The 20,121-nt window shown below is 31.9% G+C and overlaps 1 protein-coding gene across 1 annotated transcript; it reads right to left on the reverse strand.

The window, feature by feature from the left end:
- Window positions 1-5,375, reverse strand: LOC101203983 (hypothetical protein). The gene is made up of 8 exons (XM_004144383.3): window positions 5,080-5,375; window positions 4,397-4,709; window positions 3,112-3,309; window positions 2,725-2,997; window positions 2,522-2,624; window positions 2,278-2,396; window positions 1,674-1,850; window positions 1-1,069 (listed from the first exon to the last, which is right to left on the reverse strand). The coding sequence occupies exons 2-8, from the start codon at window positions 4,694-4,696 to the stop codon at window positions 266-268; spliced, it is 1,974 nt and encodes a 657-aa protein (XP_004144431.1). The 5' UTR covers window positions 4,697-4,709; window positions 5,080-5,375; the 3' UTR covers window positions 1-265.
- Between the last annotated feature and the right edge of the window lie 14,746 nt (window positions 5,376-20,121).

Below are 20,121 nucleotides of genomic sequence, written 5' to 3' on the forward strand. Positions count from 1 at the left end.
TTCAAACAGGAAATAAACTAGATTAAAAGAGAAGCAAATAAATGAATCAACAACTTGATGAAATAGTAAGATACCTTTGCATCAGTTGTGATAACATTCTGAAACACAGCTCTGCCAACAAGTAATTAGTAATTACCTCATTCAACCACAGTAGTGGAAAACTTTTGCGCTATAAGAAAATCCGTTTTCTAAATCAATTGGGGGCTGCAAATCCTATTCTGTACACAAGTTCTTTAATAAAATGTTCACATTTCTCTATAGAACTCTACCTTTCCATTCCAAGATTAAAACATTCTTCTTTCTCCAATTCTTTAATTAACTTTTCTATCTGTCTTCTATAAGCTGGCATGTAGTGGTCACTTATCATTGTCTGAGATAATCTGAGTTTGCTATACAATGATCTTGATGTAAGGAAAATACCGATCTTACACTCCGCCAGGGGGCTATTTTCTGAGATGCTGGATCTGGAGCTGCTGCTATCACTTTCACAATCAGGGGCATCTGATTGGATATCGATCATATGCATGATCTTCCCAGCGGGAAAAAATCTGTGCGCTTCCTTAATTCCACAAGCAGAGGTATCAGACTGTCCTACTTCTGCCATAGCAGCAGCTTCTTCTTCTCTTATCTCCTCCGCAACATCAGGTTCGCCCTTATCGTATAGTTCATGCTCGAGTTGCTGCCATAATTCAACTTCCGTCATTTGTTCATCTTGAATATTGCCCATGAGGGTTTGACCATCATCCTCAAGCTCATCTGTGATACCCTCAGGATTTATCTCCTCAGAATAGGAATATTCGATTTCATTACTCCATTGCATCGCCGTAGTGGAAGATTCAGGAGGTTCAATAGCTTCAATAGCTTCGACAGTTTCTTCGGGGGATGATCTAAGTGGCTCACAAGATTCCATTTTTCTTGGAGATGGTTTTGGAGAACTTCCACCTTCTTCAGCCACTGAGTGAGAAGCCATGGCTCTACGACGTGGGCCTATGCACGACCAAGATGATAAATGGAGTGAAGGTCGTGTCCATGCTGCCTGAGCCATGCTCTGCGCTCTCTTCATCACAACCTACAGAAATACAAAACACAACAAGGTATAAATTTAAATATTATATACAAGTCACAGGAACTAAGCTCCCATAAAACCCCCCAAAGAATATTAAGTATCTTTAGATGTCCGGTATGTAACTGTGTCTAACTGTTCAAGAATTTGGATGTCTCATAGCTTAAGATGATTGTGTTTGTGTTATGTATCAGGTGTACTAAACTGATTTTAGTATTGATTTCACTGTTAACTAATTATTGGCTAAACTTCTGTTACTAAGCTCTTTATATAATAAAGTGGTTGAAGTATTTCTACAGTTTTTAAATAGTACAAACATGCTAAGATGCCTGTTCGTGTATTCCACGTTATAGTAGAAGGAAAATAAATCAAAATAAAATAAAAAACCCCTCCGGTATCCATTTTCATGGGAATCCAAGATAACTCCACAACAAAAGGCATCTTATTTGCATTGGATGACCTGTCTATTTCAAGTCTAAATGATGATCACAAGGTCCTAAGCCTACATTTCAGAGAACTATTAAGAATTCAAACCAGATCTCGTGCATTCCGAAATTTCTATCGAATTTCAGCTCTCCTAAAATTATTAATATGCACAACGCATGTTTACCTGTGTGCCACTGGAGACTGGTCTCAGAATGGCTCCTGCACCAGCGACTTTTGCTCTTGCACTCGCTATGGATGGGAGACGGGATCCCAATGCTGAAGCAGAACGGTAAACAGTGCTAAGAATTCGAGTGCGCTCAATTTGATTTCTCAGATCATTTACCCAAGCAGAAGCAGTAACCTATACCAGAAATTTCAATGGCTTGAGCACAATTTCAGAGGAATGTTGTCTAGTTAACTAAATGTGTTTATCTAAACTTCATTCATCTTGGTGAGTAGAACACACACGTGCCCATATATTCTAACTTCATATGCCTTAACAGACAACCTTTTCCATAGTATATATAAAAAGCCAAGTAAACTCTATCAGGCAAAATGTATACAAACAGATTAGGCACATATTTTAATTCGTTATTATTTATTGAAAAGGATGGGTTAGGCACAATCGATCCACACACATTCATTCTTGAACTCTAACAACTTAAAAATTTATTCACCAAAAGATGAAATATTATTTGAAATTTTTCAGGAAAAAAAGACACATAATTCATAAAGTAGTAACATGAAGCAAATATATTGCTCAATAATCAGATGAACTTGAAACATACCTCACTGCGCAGGTCATCTACTGAAGCAGCTGAGAAGGTGGGCACCAAATCAGCTCCATTAATCACAGAAGTGATAAATTCATTGCCTGACTCTGCTAGTTCCCATGTCATACAAGCAGCTGCAGAGATTAAAGCTAATTAGTAACATGATCGATTCATTAAAAATGAGAAGTCCAAACATCATGTCATGTATAATGGGCATAATAAAAAAACCACAGAGAAACCATCCAAAACTAATACAGACCTGGGGCAAATGTAACACAAGAAGTAATTGATAACTCCTTCTGCTCTCTTAAAATATAAGTTAGAAGTGCAGCTGTTCCTCCACCCAAAGAATGCCCCACGACCTATTAGAAACCAACACATGATTACTCCATTGATCTTTTTCATTTGTCTACTTTTTATCAGTTAAAAAGTATCATGGTAAACTAAGAAGAAATATCCAACCTTAATATTATAACCAGAATATTGACCAAGAGCTTTCAAAAGACAAGGAGTAGACAGCTTTGCAATCCAACGAGCGGCTGCAACCATTCCACAGTGCGCATATCCTAAAACCAAATTGCTAACCCCTCCTTCATGCACGACACTGTGATGGAATGGCACCACAGCTCCAGTGGCAGCTGTAAGAGTGTCTTTGATACTGTGTGTTCCACGAATCAACAGGAGAATACATTTTGTATTATGGTCAACTAAAATGGTAAAAGCAGGCTTCAAAATCTGCAGTTCATGGATAAATGTGATAAATGTGGATAATAAATGTAACAAAAATGAGTGGGAGAGCAAATACTGTACAATATCTATTTCAATTATCTGAAATTCATCAAGACTTACTCCTGCTTTTGGTTCCTGAAGGAGAACATTTTCCTTAGAAAAACCAGTTTCTTCTAGAAACAGCGGAAATGGTTTTTTTGAGAAATGCCAACACAAAGTCAATAAGTGCAAGAGGTACTTCAGCTCAGTAATCATTTCCGTTCCCTTTAGCTGAATACTGTCTTCATTACCAAATACGCTGCCTACATGTAAGTTCCCCTGCACAAATAAGCACATTCTATCAAAGGCCAAACCGAAAAGAATGTAGCAGCACTAGAAATTAATTAATTTAGATTGTTCAGATAAAACATTAACTTCTTCTATTGAGGATTTTTTTTTCTATTCAAAGAAAGCAAGTGTTTTCGATTGACGTGTGAAAAATTGTAGTGAAGAAAAAAAATCTTCGTTTAAAGTATTAAAATCACAACATTGTACTCGAAAAAAATTCCTGAAAAAGAATTACAATATCATCCCCTTTAGAACTACTACATTAACGCTAAAAGAACCTCCCAATTCCACAAACTACATCTAAATCAAGAATTTCATATGGAATAACCATTTTTATCTTCCTTCACAATTTGTATCTTATAAATTACCAATAAAAACCAGACTAACGTTAGTGAATAATCCTATTATTTGATACAAGATAAAAACTTGAAGTTCCTCAATAATCCACCATACCCATTACACACTAGAAGAAACGTCAAAGTTTTTAAGAAAGAAATCTTAATTTGGAGAAGTTAAAACTCCCCTTTTTTCAAAAGTCATCTTTATCCAAACCCAACAATAAAGTAGGCCTTGCCAAGCACCATATAATAAGTCTTTCCAAGTGAAAATGGATAACCATCCTCTCTTTTCCGCCAAAACCAAGAACTCTAAGCCCCTTGATATGCAATGATAATATAATTAGCTCACCTCTATTCTTCTTCCATAAATACATATGAATAACATAATTACAATTTTTTCTGTTTAAAGAAAACTAATAGAAGAGTTTAGACATTTCTTTACCTCTGAGTAAATGTATGAAAGGTAAAACAACAATAAAATTCTTACAGGAGCATAATGACTCATCATACAAAATTTTACATACGTTAGCAGAATGAGAGATCAAATGATATGAAGACCACTACATCACGTAACCCAACGTGAAAGATGAATAAAACTCCCTAACGGAAACAAATTAATATCAGTACCTTGAGTTTCGACCGGAGACATAGTGAAAGCAAGAACCAACCAGCTTAAAACATACAATAGACTACACATTATTAATTCATCAAAAGTCTTCAATCATCAAAAAGCTCCATACCTGTCTCTTTAAGAGAAAATTAATTCCAAATGCCAAATCCCCAATGGGCCACTTTCCAAGAGTCTCCGAGTATGTAAACCTTAAGGTCTCAGATAATGTTGAAATTGTCTCAAGCCATGTAGCAGGCGCTTGAATCAGTCTATGAGAAACTCGATCACCTCCAAGAAGAGCATGAGTGGAAGCATCATTACCATCTACATCCCCATCATCTTGATCTCCACTTGAGTGCAACTTACGGTTCAATGTATAATAAAGAAGTGCAGCTGCACCAGCAGCCGTGGCCATAGTTGCAGTTGCCATGAACTTGTATCCCCTAGAGCAAGAAAGCAGGTAAAAGAACGCGTTTCAAGACGAAAACCCCAAAATTTCAGAAACTTCTCAATCCCTTGACACATACATGCAAGGGGTTTTCAACTTCAATTCTTCTTTGTTACAATAATTACAATCCAGTGGGAGTAAAATTTCCAAAGGGTGCAACAGAAATGCACGGTATCTTCTCTTTCCATATTATCGACGCAACCGAAACAAAAAACCGTGAAGATATATGAAATTCTACCATAAAAAGCATATATGAGGAGAGTTCAATTACAGAAATGTCCAGTACGAAACAAAGAACACAAAAAGGATCGGGAATTAAGGAATGAATCAGCAAAATTGAAGAACAATGAAGGGAGAATGCGTACCCGAAAAACAACGATGGTGGCCGGAAATCGTAAGAAAAGAATGGGGGGTTGGGGTTGGGAAGGATTTCGGAATTTATAGTGTGGAGAAGAGTTATGAGGTTTTGGGGGTTTCGATCGCTGCTTGGGGAAAGCAGTTGAGTTTTAATTGATTCGCAACGAAGCAAAAGAGAGAATGGAACTTTGTTTAGGGGTTAGAGTTTCGTAACTATAATTTGTCAATTACACGCGCCAATTCTTTCTTCCTATTTTTCCCAAGATTACACGAACGCAATCAAACCGACTTTCCAGGAAAGGAACAACAATATGTTTCTACTAAATTCACTTCTACAAAATTCTTTTTTCCTATTTCTTTTCTATAAAATAACTTTATTTCAACAAATACCAATAATACTTAATTCTACTCTACACACAAACCACAAAATTTAATCTATTTCCATAGATTAAATTTTGCTTTCTTAACATATGATCAATCCAAACTAATCAATCATTTTAAAAAACAACTATATTCCCAACTAAAAGTTGCCCCGTAATTTCCAAGTTTCCAAACTGTTCCCATGGTCATGCTTATCTAATATGGATGATCAATAGCATTTCAAGAGTTTTATCAACAAAACCAAAGAGGCATATTGGCCACAATGCAGAATCATTTGCAAATATTACAAACAGTAAAGTTCTATTTAACCAGCCTCAACTAAAAGGCAATGTTTGATCACTTAACCAACATAAAACACTTGAAAGCTTAAGTCATTTGATAACACACTGGAACAACCCTTTTCTTAAGTAAAATTTGAGAACTATCGTTTATTGTGATTGTCTAAGTGCATGAAATCAGAAAACTAGATCACACTCATAACCGGTGCTCAAGGTTGAGCCAAAGGTGCATGCTTAAGCTAAAACGTTTATGTAAGCTATGCAAGGTCCTACTGATTTGATCAAGTTATGTTCAAGTAAATTACTGTTGAATGAAAACTTCTTTTACTCATGATAAAAATGGGCGATGCGATAAGCGATAAGCGATAGGACCAAGCTATTTGAATGATAGCTTTGAGAGTCCTATTCCCTATAGTTTTCAATTATGTGATATTGATCATAACTACGCGATAGTACTAATTATGTGAAATGCTAGAATATCTCATTTCATGTGCTAACATCGTAGGCGATATGAGATGTAATAAATGTCATGATCTTTATCACACAATTAAATAATCAAACATTTTATTACCGTAATTTTGTATTTAATGTTCAACGTAATCTTTCCATAACTACAAACATTTTCAAAATTAATTTCCAACGTCTCTATTTGTTTCCTCACACTATATAAACACATCTACCTCTTTAATTATCTTGAGAGTGAGCAAATTACAATTAAGAAACCCTCTTTCAAAACCATTTTTGCTACACTCTTTCAAAACCTTTTGTGATTTTTCTGAGCAAACAAAGTGTTCATTTGAGTGTTGAGATTTCAATTAGTTTCAGTGCATAAATAATTGAAGAACAAGAGTTGTTTTATCTTAGGGACGACGAGAGAATAAAATCTGTTTGCACAAAGGATTAGGGTCGTAAAATGTCTTAAAGAGAGCAAGATTCACCACTCACCCCTTATATTCTAACTTGTTTCTATATTGCAGAACGCACTCGTTGACTAATGCGCCGACTTGATCAATAGGCATTTTGACCAAGTGATAGGCAAATTGATCATTACACATTTTGAACAGGTAACTTAATAAGTATGCGAGCTAACTATAGAAGCCATTTTTACCCAAGCAAGATACACAAATACTATGTGAGATACAAGATGAGAAAGCAAGCGTTCTGTCTAGGCGTTAAGGTTTCACAATGCACTACTCCTTCAAGGCGATTTGCAACAACAATTCTAAGATGTTCCATTCTACTGCGATTGTCAGACCATTCCAAGGCAATTTGATGTTCTCTAACCTAAACTGTCCTTTTCGATTTGAAGGAGCACACTTTAAGAAACGAAAGCAAAAAATGTTGTTCTTCCTCACCTTGAAGAAAGTTGTCGCCGCATGTTCCACTGAAAAGCCAAAGATTCGTTCCAGAAACCAATCCAACAGAGAAGTAAAGCAACAATCTTACAATGTGGATAGAGACAGACTTCATATGTAAGAATTTAATTATAAATGGTCTTACTGATGAGTTGTATGATTATTGCAGTATTATGTCAATAACAAAAGAAGTCTAGGACTCGTTACAGAAGAAATATGATACTATGGAAGCTAGGTCCAAAAAGTACGTGGTAAGCAGATACTTGTAGTATCAAATGGGAAAATTGCATTAGATAACAAAAAAATTTAGAAAAAAATAGCTTATAGCACTCTTTTTTTAATATTGCAAATATGACACATATGAAAAGTAATTAATGCTTTTAAATTTGCAACTTTTGAAATTTAGAAAATGTAGTGACATGTACCCTATTATCATAAATTTTTTAGCTATTTTTTGCAAATGCCCCTATCAAATGACTGATGACAGATCTGTGGAGGCTCAATCCCACAAGATTCAAAAGATTGCACATGAAATTATCAGCGAAGGTATGTCACTTGATGATCAATTTCAAGTTGTTATTATTGATAAGCTGCCTCCACCATGCAAGGATTTCAAGAACACTTCAAGGCACAAAACCAAGGAGTTCTCATTAGAAAGCCTTAATTTGTGTTTAAAGATATTGGAGTAGGCGATAAGACATGATAAAAAAAGAAGAAGAGGTGAATGTGATTCCTAGAAAGACTACCACAGATCTGAAACCAAACCTAAAGCCAAAAGGGAACAAAATGAAACGAGGTTCCAACAAACAGAAGAACACTCTGAATCCCCAGTCTAGAAGTACGATACAAATTATTGGTTATAACTGTAAAGCTTGAGCACTTAGCTAGAAACTATAGAAATGAGTATCGTCGTGTTGTGCAGGTAAACTTGGTAGAATAGGATTTAGCAGCTATGATCACAGAAGTAAATGTGATTGGAAGGTCTGAAGGTTGGTAGCTAGACATTGGTGCATCTTGCCATGTCTACTTTAGCTTATTTAAAAAATATAATGAGACTAATGATAAGAATATCCTTCTAGGGGATCATCACACCACCAAAGTAGCCAACAGAGGAGAAGTACGTAGAACTGAAAAATTCACATGTGGCAAGACGTTTGTGCTGAAGGAAGTTCTGCACACTCTTGAAATTTGGAAGAGTCTGGTCTCAGGATATCTCCTCAACAAAGTCGGGCTCACGCAAACTATAGGATCAAACTTATTTTCCTTAACAAAAAATAATGTATTTGTGAGAAAGGGTTATGCCACTAATGGAATGTTCAAGTTAAATTTGAAAATGAATGAGAAATTTGTTAGATTATTTGACAAATATGAAATTAGTTTTATTTTTATTGAAAGAAAGATAAAATATCTTTCTTATCTTTAGGATCATTTATAAATAAGTAGTTAAAAGATCTTTCTTAAATATCTCCTTTAAAGAAGAAGATAAAAGATATTCCTCATATAATTTAGGAATATTTTATCGTAAAGAGATTCTTCTTTCTTGGCTCTTTAAAAAGCAGAAGTTCTGAACTTAAAATTCATTTTTAGTTCAGAAGTTTATATTTTTGGTGAAGAATATGTAAGAAGGTAAACCGATTACCTTTTGCATTATGACATATTATTGAAGATCGTCAAGAAATTTAACAGAGTATCGATTGATAAGAAATATGAATGAAGGCTAAGATAATTGTACTACGGTCAATGAATTCAGGGAAGCCTGAATTCATCTTCGAGGAGATTCAAGTTTACAGTCAGGGGAGTCTGAGTTTATACATTTAAGTTATGGTGATAACTTGTTAATGTAACTTTAGAGTTAAGTTACAAGCGGTTGAATCTCAATTATATTTCTTATCTGAGTAAAGAAGCTTCCTAAATTTAAGCTGCATTCACCGAACTCGGTTATCAAAGATATCCAATTTATGGGTTATCAAACATAAAAACTTTTAAATTAAAAGGATTTTAAAACATAAACAAAAATTAAATACAAATAGTTACATTTAACTGCATCTAACAAATGTGAATAAGTAATAGAAAAGAAATATAATAACAACAAACAAAACGAGGAAATGAAAAAGAAAAGGAAGAGAAGAAGGAAAGTACAAATAAATAAAGAAAAGAAAATGGCAACACGTATAAAAGAAATAAAAACAAAAATGATAAGAATAATAGTAATAATAATTACAATTATAATTAATAATAATAATAATAATAATAGCAATAATAAGTAAAATTAAACCAAAAAAACAGTAATAGTAACGAAATAAAAAAGTAAAATAATAATAATAAAATAAAACACTAACAATAAAAAACAATAATGATAATAGTAATAACGATAATAATAATAAAATTTTATCTACCCTCATTCTTTTCCCTAATATTTCAGAGAAAAGAAAATAAAGGTTAAGAGTTGGGATTTAAGCAAAAAATAATAAAATACGGATAAATAAAAAAGCGAACATTTTTATTATGTCGTTTCCTTTCTCCATGTTTAGAGAGAAGAAAAAGACTAAATAACTTTTTTTAAATGATGATAAAAGAAAGAAAAAAAGTAGTAAAAAAATACTAATTTTTTTTACATTTTCTTTTTTTTTTCTCTCTATTTTTTAAGAAAGAAAAAGAAAAATAAGGATTCGAATAGCAAAGAAATTACTTGTTGTATGAGGTGTGAATCCTTGGTATTAAATCCTTACCAAATGCAATATCCAACTAAATTTATTTTAACTTGAGATTTGATTTGTTTAAGTTAAAGTAAAAAGTAAAAGACAATAAAGTAATGAAGATAATAAAAAAACTCACATTTTGTATAATCTTTTTTTTCACATACATTCGCTCTAAAAATTTTCTTTCTACAAACTCACTTGACCAACTTTTTTCTCTAAGCAGTTTTCTTTCCCACTTTTCAAATGACAAATGTTCCTATTTATAGAATGCGGTGTGCCACAAATTAAAAAAAAATTAAGAATAAAATCAGAATTTGACATTATGTTAATAAAACAAAATTTCATTTTTGTAAAATAAATTAAATGAGATATTTTAAGATTTTGTAAAAATAAATTAATAAATCAAATTGATATTAAAATAATTTTATTTAAAATCGACTTTCTTTTTTCCTAAAATGATTTAAGTAAGTGAAAAGTGAATTTAGAAGATTTTATTTAAAACAAATTCATTTATTTTTTTTAAAAAATAGTACAAATAAGATAAACGTGATATTAAAATATTTTATTTAAAATAAATTGATTTATTTTCATAAAAATGAGATATTATAAGATATTATGTTATTACTAATTTTTTACCTTTTTCTAAAATTAAATAAATAAAAGTTTACTCATTATTACTAATATTATTTTTTTTAAATAATATGGGCAGGATAAAAATAGGTAGGTACAGAAGCCTTGTGTGTTATTTGTTCGTTTTGTTACGTTAGATATTCGTGTAGTTAATCATGTTAGTTTAGTTTGAGGATATTATTTATCATCTCACCTATTTTTCAAATTTATCTTCTACTTAGATGTTGTCTACTTTTAATATTTGGCATGCTAGACTTTCTCTCAAGTATGAAGATTGATCACCCCTTCGAGTTATTTATTTGAAGATTAAGAAAGCAATAGCTACATGGTGGATGTTGAGTATGTGCAAGAAAAAGAGTTTGTATTCAAACAAATGCAACCATCATTTCTATCAAGTATAAAGAGTTAGCACTTAAACTAGATAATCCTTTGTTTCCTTTTCTTAAAAAATTTTATCGATCAAGGTATATCTGATATATCTAAAGTAGTTGAAATGTATGTGATGCTTACTTATATCGTTAATTTCTTTTTTCTATATGCCACTACTTTAAGTAGGTAACATATCGACATCCTTTTGAAGGCCGTTCAACATCTCGAAGAAGAGAAAACCAAGTTGGAAGGTCATGAAGGTATGTGGATATTTCCGTTACGATAGTTGTAAAATACTTATTATTTTTAACATACCATATGATTATTTCTATGTGTATTCCACGGTGTCCTAAGCAATCAGAAGTAGTTGAATGCAGTTATGTCACGCGATTTATACTTGACATAATTTTGTCAAAGAGTACTTTGATCGTAGATGTAGTAAGCATAACAATTTTAAAACTATCGTAATGTAATTTATTAAGAACAAAACTCGTTTAGAACTACTTTATTGTCTACAAATGATAGGTTCACCTCGTAGTTAAACACAAGATGACATTGACTGTTATGTGGTTTGAATGGGCTGAGTTTGTAGTCTCGCACGTATATTTTATGCTTAGCATCAAATACTTGATTAACTTTTTTGAACTATTTTGTTACCTATTTTGGTGTAAGTTATGTTTTGAAGACGAATAATACATATGCTAATGTTTAAGAGCATTTTTGTAAGGAACTAAAAGAGTACAGTGTTGTAAGTTCTTAGTTCTTACCTAACGTTAACATATATGTACTACCTGGATGACATTGGAGATTAATGTACACATTTATATTTTATCTTAGGAAGGCATAATCATTATTGAAATATAAGTCCGTGTTGAAAGAACTTTTTTTTTTTTTTTTTGGGCTTAGAATTTGCAGGAATTGCAAGGCGCAATTTGAGTACTTCCTCAGTCATCCACGAGCTTGTTGATTTCAAATTGGACACTCTGAAGATCACCCTTAGTACATTATTTGTAATTTTTCAAAATTGGCACCCACTTTACAATTTGAATGTGTTTGGAGCTTTGATTGCTGCTCGGATCTTGGTTTATCCATTACTTGTAATCCTTGTTTTTGTTAATTGTAAACAAGGTGTTGCTTGAATTCATGGAAATGGAAGTCAAGGTTTATACTTTTGGCTTCACTTCAATTACTTTAAGATATTCTATTCAGGATGTGGACAAATTGAACATATATGTGTTTTGTTAGGTCTCTATTGATTAGAGTAAAATAGTTTTTGCTGAAAAGTAAGAAAAATTATAATGTACATATGAAAGCTTAGGAACTAAAGTGGAATTAGTATAATCATTCCAGTCTCTTTAGTAACAATTTCATTTTAAAATTTATACTGGTTTGCATTCAGTTTTTCAACTATGATCTTCTATTTTGTTAAAGAAACACTTGAGAGTCATGTATAGATGATTATCTTTTGTTAACTTATCATGTATAGGTGTTGAATATTCGTCTACTTAGGATGTTGTAATCGTAAATTTATATATACATATATCTTGGGACAATTGCTAAACTTGGTTTGTCGAACATGGAATAGGTTTGGGCATATGAGTCTATACGAACCATCACTGAATGTGGTGTACATAAAGTAAGCAACAATGCAATACCACGAATGCTGAGGTGGGTGTGCGAACTATCGCCAAAGCCTCATGTCCTACAGAGCCAGGTGTTTGGCTCGCCAATGGTAAGTATCAACAAACAGTAACTAACTTACCAAATGCATGACTTTGTTCCTTTTTGTTTTGACTAACTACATTTTCTTTTCCACTTTGTAGTTCATAATTAATGCGGTAATTGAGATGATGCCTAAAGAGGAGGAGCATCTAAGAATGTCTTCAAAGGAACTTGTTGAGAAACTCCATCCATCTAACACCGTTTCTCAGAAGAATGGTGATTCAAAACGACCAAGAGAAGCTAGTAATGATGACAATGACTGCAAAAAGAGTAAAAAGAGTAAGAAAAAGAAGTGGAAGTCTAAGATGAAAGAAGTTGTTCGGAAACTCAAATATCGAGTAGCGGTTCTGGAGAATGAACGTGGAAGCCTAAAATCAATGTTGTCGACTATATTGAAACACCTTGAAGTTCAAAGAAAGGTTAGGAAGTAAAGTTTGTTTAACATTTTCAAAGTTATCCTTACCAATACATTTTTACATTTCCAAAGGGTGAAGAAGGAGAATGCACGGAATTTGAAGGTCATGATGCCCAGACCGAAGATGTTGACACACCCGATACACCTTCTTGGTTGAGGATGCCAAAGGAGGATGACACAAGTGATGGAGTGAAACACGTTGAACTTCAAAAAAAGGTTAGGAATCAATGTTGTGTAATGGGGTGAAAATCATCCTTACTAATGCTTTATTTTGACACAGCTAATGTTGATGATTAGCTTATATCATTATCCTTACTAATGCATTTTGACCTTCCATAGGGTGTCGAAGCATAGCGCAAGGAGGATGACACAATGGACGAGTTGGATAAGAAGGTTCATATTGGTTTGGAGGAGCCAATAGACGTCATTGACGATTTCAACGAGGAAATTGGAGAAAAAAGTCTTACCTATTTTGATTCAGACGTCATGGAAATAAAACGCTTATCCACTAAATGACCACATGTTCGGCCCGCACGTAGCAAGCGTACAAGTGTTTACTTGTCAACCCCCTTCACAACTTTAGTTAAATGGTCTACAAAATCAACCACCACCACATCTCAGTCTCAACCATCCGTCTATGATTCTATGCACAAAATACCTGACGCCCATTTAGATCAACTCAGAGCTTGGACTACAGACAAGCGTACGAAAGATGAGGTGCGTGAAAATTTTCACGGAAAAAAATCGAATGAATTTTTCAGAACTTGTTCATGTGTCGTCGGTGGTTGGCAGATGAGGTACGGACTTTTCTTATTATTTCTTCTTTACAGTTTTAGAGTACTTAGTAAAACCATGTTTTTTAACTAAAAATAGTAGCTTTAGGAAGTTGGTTTGATTGCATAACCCAATTAAATGTTTTCTTTTGTTTCTATTAGCATTTGGATGCACTCTTTCTTCTCATTCGCTTCAACATTAAGACGGTCATGATACCTTCTACTCAAAACTTCACAACTGTAGACACACTCTTCATGGTTTGTATTCGTAACCATACTTTATGTAATGAATTTTCTTTTGATATTCGTCTTATTATCTTATTGTATTTCAGTCTGACATGGGATATATATACATGCATGTGTATTTTTTTTCTTTCCAACAACTATTAGTTGCAAAGTGGCCTGAATACCAAGAATGTATTAAAGAGAATCGACCATTTCACTGGAAGGAGGAGTATCGGTTGGTTGACTATGTTTTCGGATCAAAACAAGACTTTCAAGATCCTTTAGCGAATGTTGATTACATTTACTCTCCATTCAATATCCATGCCAATCATTGTATTCTATTATGCTTGGACTTGGTAAATTGTCAAGTTAAGGTATGAGATTTGCTTTCCTCGCTTACGAGTGCCGAAGATATGAGTATATTAATGTCAATTCGAGAGATGGTGCCAAATTTGCTAGATACTACTGGATTCTTTGTTAGGAGAGGCGGATCATCAACACACAAGGAACCTTGGCCACTTGTTATTGTTGACTCCATTCCACTGCAACGCAACAATAGTGATTGTGGTGTATTTACCATTAAGTATTTCGAATATGAAGCTTATGGTTTAGATGTAGCTACATTATGTCAAGAAAACATGTCATATTTTAGAAAACAATTGACATTTCAATTATGGACCAACAATCTCATGTATTGACTTTTAGTTCCAACTTTTGAAGGAATTGTATATGTTCCGAACTATGTACATAAATAGATTTATATAATGGAATGAATACCATTGTTGTTTTATGGTATGAAATTTTTATTTCCTTCTCTTGGAAAAATTGTCAAATGTGCAGTATTTTGAGATGTGGTTATCTTGCATTTTGATAATATGAAGACTATACAGGTGATTGGTTTTTTGTAGGGACTACTGCTATGGACCAACATCATTTGGGTTCGAATGTGTTTGGAGCTTTGATTGCTGCTTGGATCTTGGTTTATCCATTACTTGTAATCCTTGTTTTTGTTAGTTGTAAACAAGGTGTTGCATGAATTCATGGAAATGGAAGTCAAGGTTTATACTTTTGGCTTTACTTCAATTACTTTAAGATATTCTATTCAGGATGTGGACAAATTGAACATATATGTGTTTTGTTAGGTCTCTTTTGATTAGAGTAAAATAGTTTTTGCTGCCAAGTAAGAAAAAGTATAATGTACATATGAAAACTTAGCAACTAAAGTGAAATTAGTATAATCATTCAAGTCTCTTTAGTAACAATTTCATCTTAAAATTTATACTGGTTTGCATTCAGTTTTTCAACTATGATCTTCTACTTTGCTAAAGAAACACTTGAGAGTCATGTATAGGGTGATTATCTTTGGTTAACATATCATGTATAGGTGTTGAATATTCGCCTACTTAGGATGTTGTAATCGTAAATTTAGAATTTTTAGTCACCTACAAATTATATCCATGATATTTTTTGTAGTCAAGACTCTGAGAAACAACTATTCAAATGGAATTATCTTTCAATTGTTCAATATCAAGTTCTCTTAATTATTCTATAGTCCCATGCTAAAAATTGTCAGTACATCGAAGATTTATCATGGATTTAGATCCTTTAATTTGAAGATAATGAATGCAAATTTGTTCTATTGTGTATTCCGAAGATTTTTCAATTCTGCAGATTAAAACCTTACAGTAAAAGTATCGTTACTAAATACAATTATATATTATACAAGATTGCTTTCTATTTTTCTTGATAAATTAGTTCAAGTGTGATTTTGTTTAAATACGTTTTGTTTGTATATGTTTACAATGGAAAGTATTTCATTGATGTAATGTTTACCAAACAGATGGAACTAAGATTTTGATAGATTATATAGAATTGATGAAATATCAATTTAGAAGCAGATGCAGAATTATAAGAAAGAAACAATAGAACTCTCCCTCTTTGTTTATCTTCTCTTTGTTTTGCTTGTTAGATTTATTTGCTTTCATTTTCCTACTTTGTTAAAGAAACACTTTGAGAGGTTGTATATCTGTTAAATGCAATGGGTTGTGATTGTATAACTTTCTCATTTAGGTATATTTTTTCTAAATGTCATTATTCCTTGTCTCTTAAATGCAACGTGCTAATGATTCTATATCTTCAACTTTGACGAAAGCAATTGTGTTCAAATTTGTACTTAGGTTTCTTTTTCTCGTAGAGTTAATATTGATTTCTACTGTAGTTCAAAACTCTCGATACAAATTTGTGGATTTTCTTTGACATTTACTATGTGTTATTGTATTTCAAAACTCTATATTGTAGTTTAGAGTGAATTCATAGTGTTGATTTAAAGTGTAAATTTTGTGTTTCTATTTGGTCTTGGACAAATCTGATCTACTATAGTGGTGAAGCTATCACGTTAAGTGATTGACATTTACATGACAATTATGAGGGTCTTTTTACAACAAGTTATTGTTATGTTTAATGTTACTCTTACGACTTTTTATTGATATTAGTTTAAATGACTTCAAAGTTATACTAGGAGGGGGAATATTTTGAGATATATTATGAACTAATAATTAGTTGAAGTATATTCGATTTCTTTGTCCTTTTATTTAGGGCTAGAATTGGTAACTCGTGTTGGCATTACAAAGGGTATAAAACCTTCTTATATTGCTATATTGATGTGTAGAGTCGTACTCTAAAATGTGGTTTTGTTTCTTACTAGGTTTTGCAATAATCCATTGGAGTAGTGAAGCCATATTAGAGCAACTGATTGATTTATAAGACTATGGTAGCAAAATTTTGGTTGCAATGTATTTATTTTAAGCTTGTTTGTAGGAAAAGGCATCTTTGTTTATTCTTTCATTGTAAACCCTTTACCAAAAATGGTTATAGTTGATCATTTTATACAAATATTAGAAAGTGTATTATAATGTATATATATTAAACTGTTGACTATTTGTTTTCATATGGGTGTATTGTATTAGAAGTATTTTGTATTTGAACTGGTCTGTGTAATGGCAAGACGACAATAAATATAGGGACTGTCATTTAATGTATTTTCTTGTAAAAAAAAATGTAGTAATAGTGGAGTATATGACATTTGATTTTTTAAAAAAAAAAACTGTCAAAGTAAAAATGTTCTTGAAATACAATTATAGTCATGATAGACGTGTTATTGACATTCAATGATCGTCATGCTATATACTTGTTCTTCACATTCGATTAAAGCCATGATGGACATGTTGATCTTGACATGCAAATTAAACAATGTCAAGTTCTATAAGTTCGTGACATTTTATAACAATCATCAATATATACTAAGAATTACAGATAATTACTCGAATATATATAAACCGATGACAGTTAATTATTGTCATAAAATATAAAACAATGACATTCATTATTTGTCAATACTACTGGATATGTGACATTTATTTTTTGTCATGAAAATATTTATTGTGATCATTTTTTCAATCTGACATAGATAGTCATATCATTACAACGATACAATTTTAAATATGATAGCTTTTATCTGAGAGTATATATTTCAAATACAACCTGAAGCCATTAATTTAGTTTGGCAGACACCAAGTTCTAAATACTAAGGCCTATTCAAACTACACATAAATTTTGTACTGATTACACGTTTATGAAGTTTTTCCCTTTTTTTTTTTTTTTTTGAATGATAAACATATAATTCACTTGAAATCCCCCCTCCATCCAAACAAATAGGTTTCATTTGACCCTACTCTTATTATAATATTTATGTTAATTAAGAATATGTAATGTTAAATTGTGTTACCTTTGTAGTATTAATGACTTGTGGTCGTATATGTTAATAATATAAAGTTTGATTTGGAGTTCTACATACGTGTGGTCATGTTCAAACACAATATATCATTTAAGTTTTTTGACATTTGATTCTAAACCCTAAATGTCACTTATCACAATTCAATTATGAATCGATAATATCACCATAACGACGTTATTATTTGGAGACATGTTTTCAATGTCAATGCAAATGTTTAATTGACAGAAAAAATCAATGGTTGGGACATATGTTGACGATATAAATTTGTTTTAAAAATACAGTATCATGATAGATATTAAGTGTCCATATGCGTTTATTGTTGATTGAAATTAGGTGTCGTGGAAAGTCTAATCATGACACTTTCTCAAAGTCATCTATACACTTACATTGACGATGGATCACATGACTAAAAAAAACCATCATATGTGATAATGACATTTTTCTAGTCATGCAAACTTTTTCTTTTAGTAGTAGACATTCTCAAACAAACACAGTAATCAAAATATTCTCAAACATATCTACAAAATTTTCTACAAGGTAAACATTGTAATCTAAGATGTCAGACATCTGGAATTCCATATATTTATAATTCTGGGCATATATATAAGATTTCAGTTATCTACCTTCTAAAAAACAAACGGCCTCTTAATTCATTAAATTTACAATTATACTTTAGTGATTTAGAACTAAAAGCTGTGGAATGGTAAGTCGATTATTCCTTCAATGAATTGAGACTCTCAACCAAACAATACACCAGAATAACTTTTATTCCTACGACGTTGAGATACCATTATGTTAGGCTAGAAAACATTAACTTACTTGATGACTTATTCTAACTGTGACCCTCCATTTTAGATCCTATAGTTCCTTCCCAGTAAGCCTACCAAAAGAAAAGACAATATTGGTACTTATAAATTAAATATCGACTCATACAAACACGTCCTACTTAGAGCATCATGAGGCTAAGTATAAATTTCACGATATGAACTTTAATGGAGAGAGCGTGAGAGAAAATACCAAGAGATGTATGAAATTAGCCTAGTTTATAACTAATATATCATCGTTGTCCTAAAGTTCAATAATTTTTTTTTTATATATTCTCTATCATATTTTAATTTCGTCAAAATTTTAAATAAAAAATATACAATTTTTTAATATATTAATTATGTTAGAATTATTCTAAATATTATATAAATATATATCTAAACATGTGCATGTGTCTTATTACTGTAGATACTTATATCAGTTGTGTCTCATTCTTATACCAACGATCTTATTTTCTAAAATTATTTTCTTATTAAAAGAATTTTTGAAATTTAAATTTTGTAATTTATTTTATTTTAATTTATTATGGAATATTTATAATCAACGTCTTCCTTCATTTTAGAAGGCTTTGTTTATTTTCTTCTATATTCCTAACTGAAGTAGAGCAATCTCTCTAAGCTGATATCTCAAGTATAATTAAGTCCAATATATTGAAAAATGTAAATATAAATAACAATTTTTTTGTTTACAAATATATTAGAAAATATAAATATATATATATTCACATGAGATTTCGAAGAAATGAATTTCGTGGAATTGAAATTTGTATATTGATGAATATTGTGAATACAATCTCTAGTATTTACTCCTTTGATGCTTTCTCTCGAATACAAGATAAAAACTTAGAATTTCTTGATGTCTTTAGGATGTTGTAGTTGTAAGTCTATTTGAGCTTCAGTCTTCTGGAATTCAAGGAAAGTTTGATATTTCAAGTCTTCAATCTTTCAGAAGATGATGATCTCGAAATTGATAAGAATTTGCACGTCTTGAGAGCTTTATAGAAGTTTGAATCTTCAATTCTTCAGAACTTCAGTACTTCACAATTCTTCGTTCAACAAGAGACCTCCTCAAATGAATGATAAAGGTCTCAATTTATAGAGAAATTTTGTGGGCTTTAGGTGGGCTTTGGCCCATTTGCTTGTTGGGCTTAGATTTTGACCAATTTGCCTGTTGGGCTTAGGCTTGGACTCATTTGCTTTATTGGGTTTGGACTTGGACTTGGATCCATCTGGTTGTTGAGCTTGGACTTGTCTAATCGGCTTATTGTACTTGAATTGGGTTGGATTGAGTAAACTTAACTATCAAGATCCAATAAAATATAATTATCGAATATTTGTTGTGATGATGTGGCAGGATTTAATTGGCCAAAATTTCTTGCTCAGCAACATCACGTATATCATTTCATATAATACATCGGACGATATATTGTACAAATTACCTTGTTTGTGCACCTATTTATCAAACATACTACAATTTATTTTTTTAAAAAAATAAATGCCCATATAGTATTTTATGTAGAGATGTTTGCAAAAATAGCAAAAATAGAAAAAAAAAATGATAGTAGTATTCATATCACTACATTTTC

This window comes from Cucumis sativus, chromosome 3 (assembly GCF_000004075.3).
Source record: "Cucumis sativus cultivar 9930 chromosome 3, Cucumber_9930_V3, whole genome shotgun sequence".
Classification (NCBI taxonomy): domain Eukaryota; kingdom Viridiplantae; phylum Streptophyta; class Magnoliopsida; order Cucurbitales; family Cucurbitaceae; genus Cucumis; species Cucumis sativus.

Coding starts and splice junctions, on each gene's coding strand:
- LOC101203983 (XM_004144383.3), bottom strand. CDS start 4,696: ATGGCAACTGCAACTATGGCCACGGCTGCTGGTGCAGCTGCACTTCTT. Junction 2,998..3,111: donor TTCAGGAACCAAAAGCAGGA/GTAAGTCTTGAT, acceptor CATGAACTGCAG/ATTTTGAAGCCTGCTTTTAC. Junction 2,625..2,724: donor ATTCTGGTTATAATATTAAG/GTTGGATATTTC, acceptor GGTTTCTAATAG/GTCGTGGGGCATTCTTTGGG.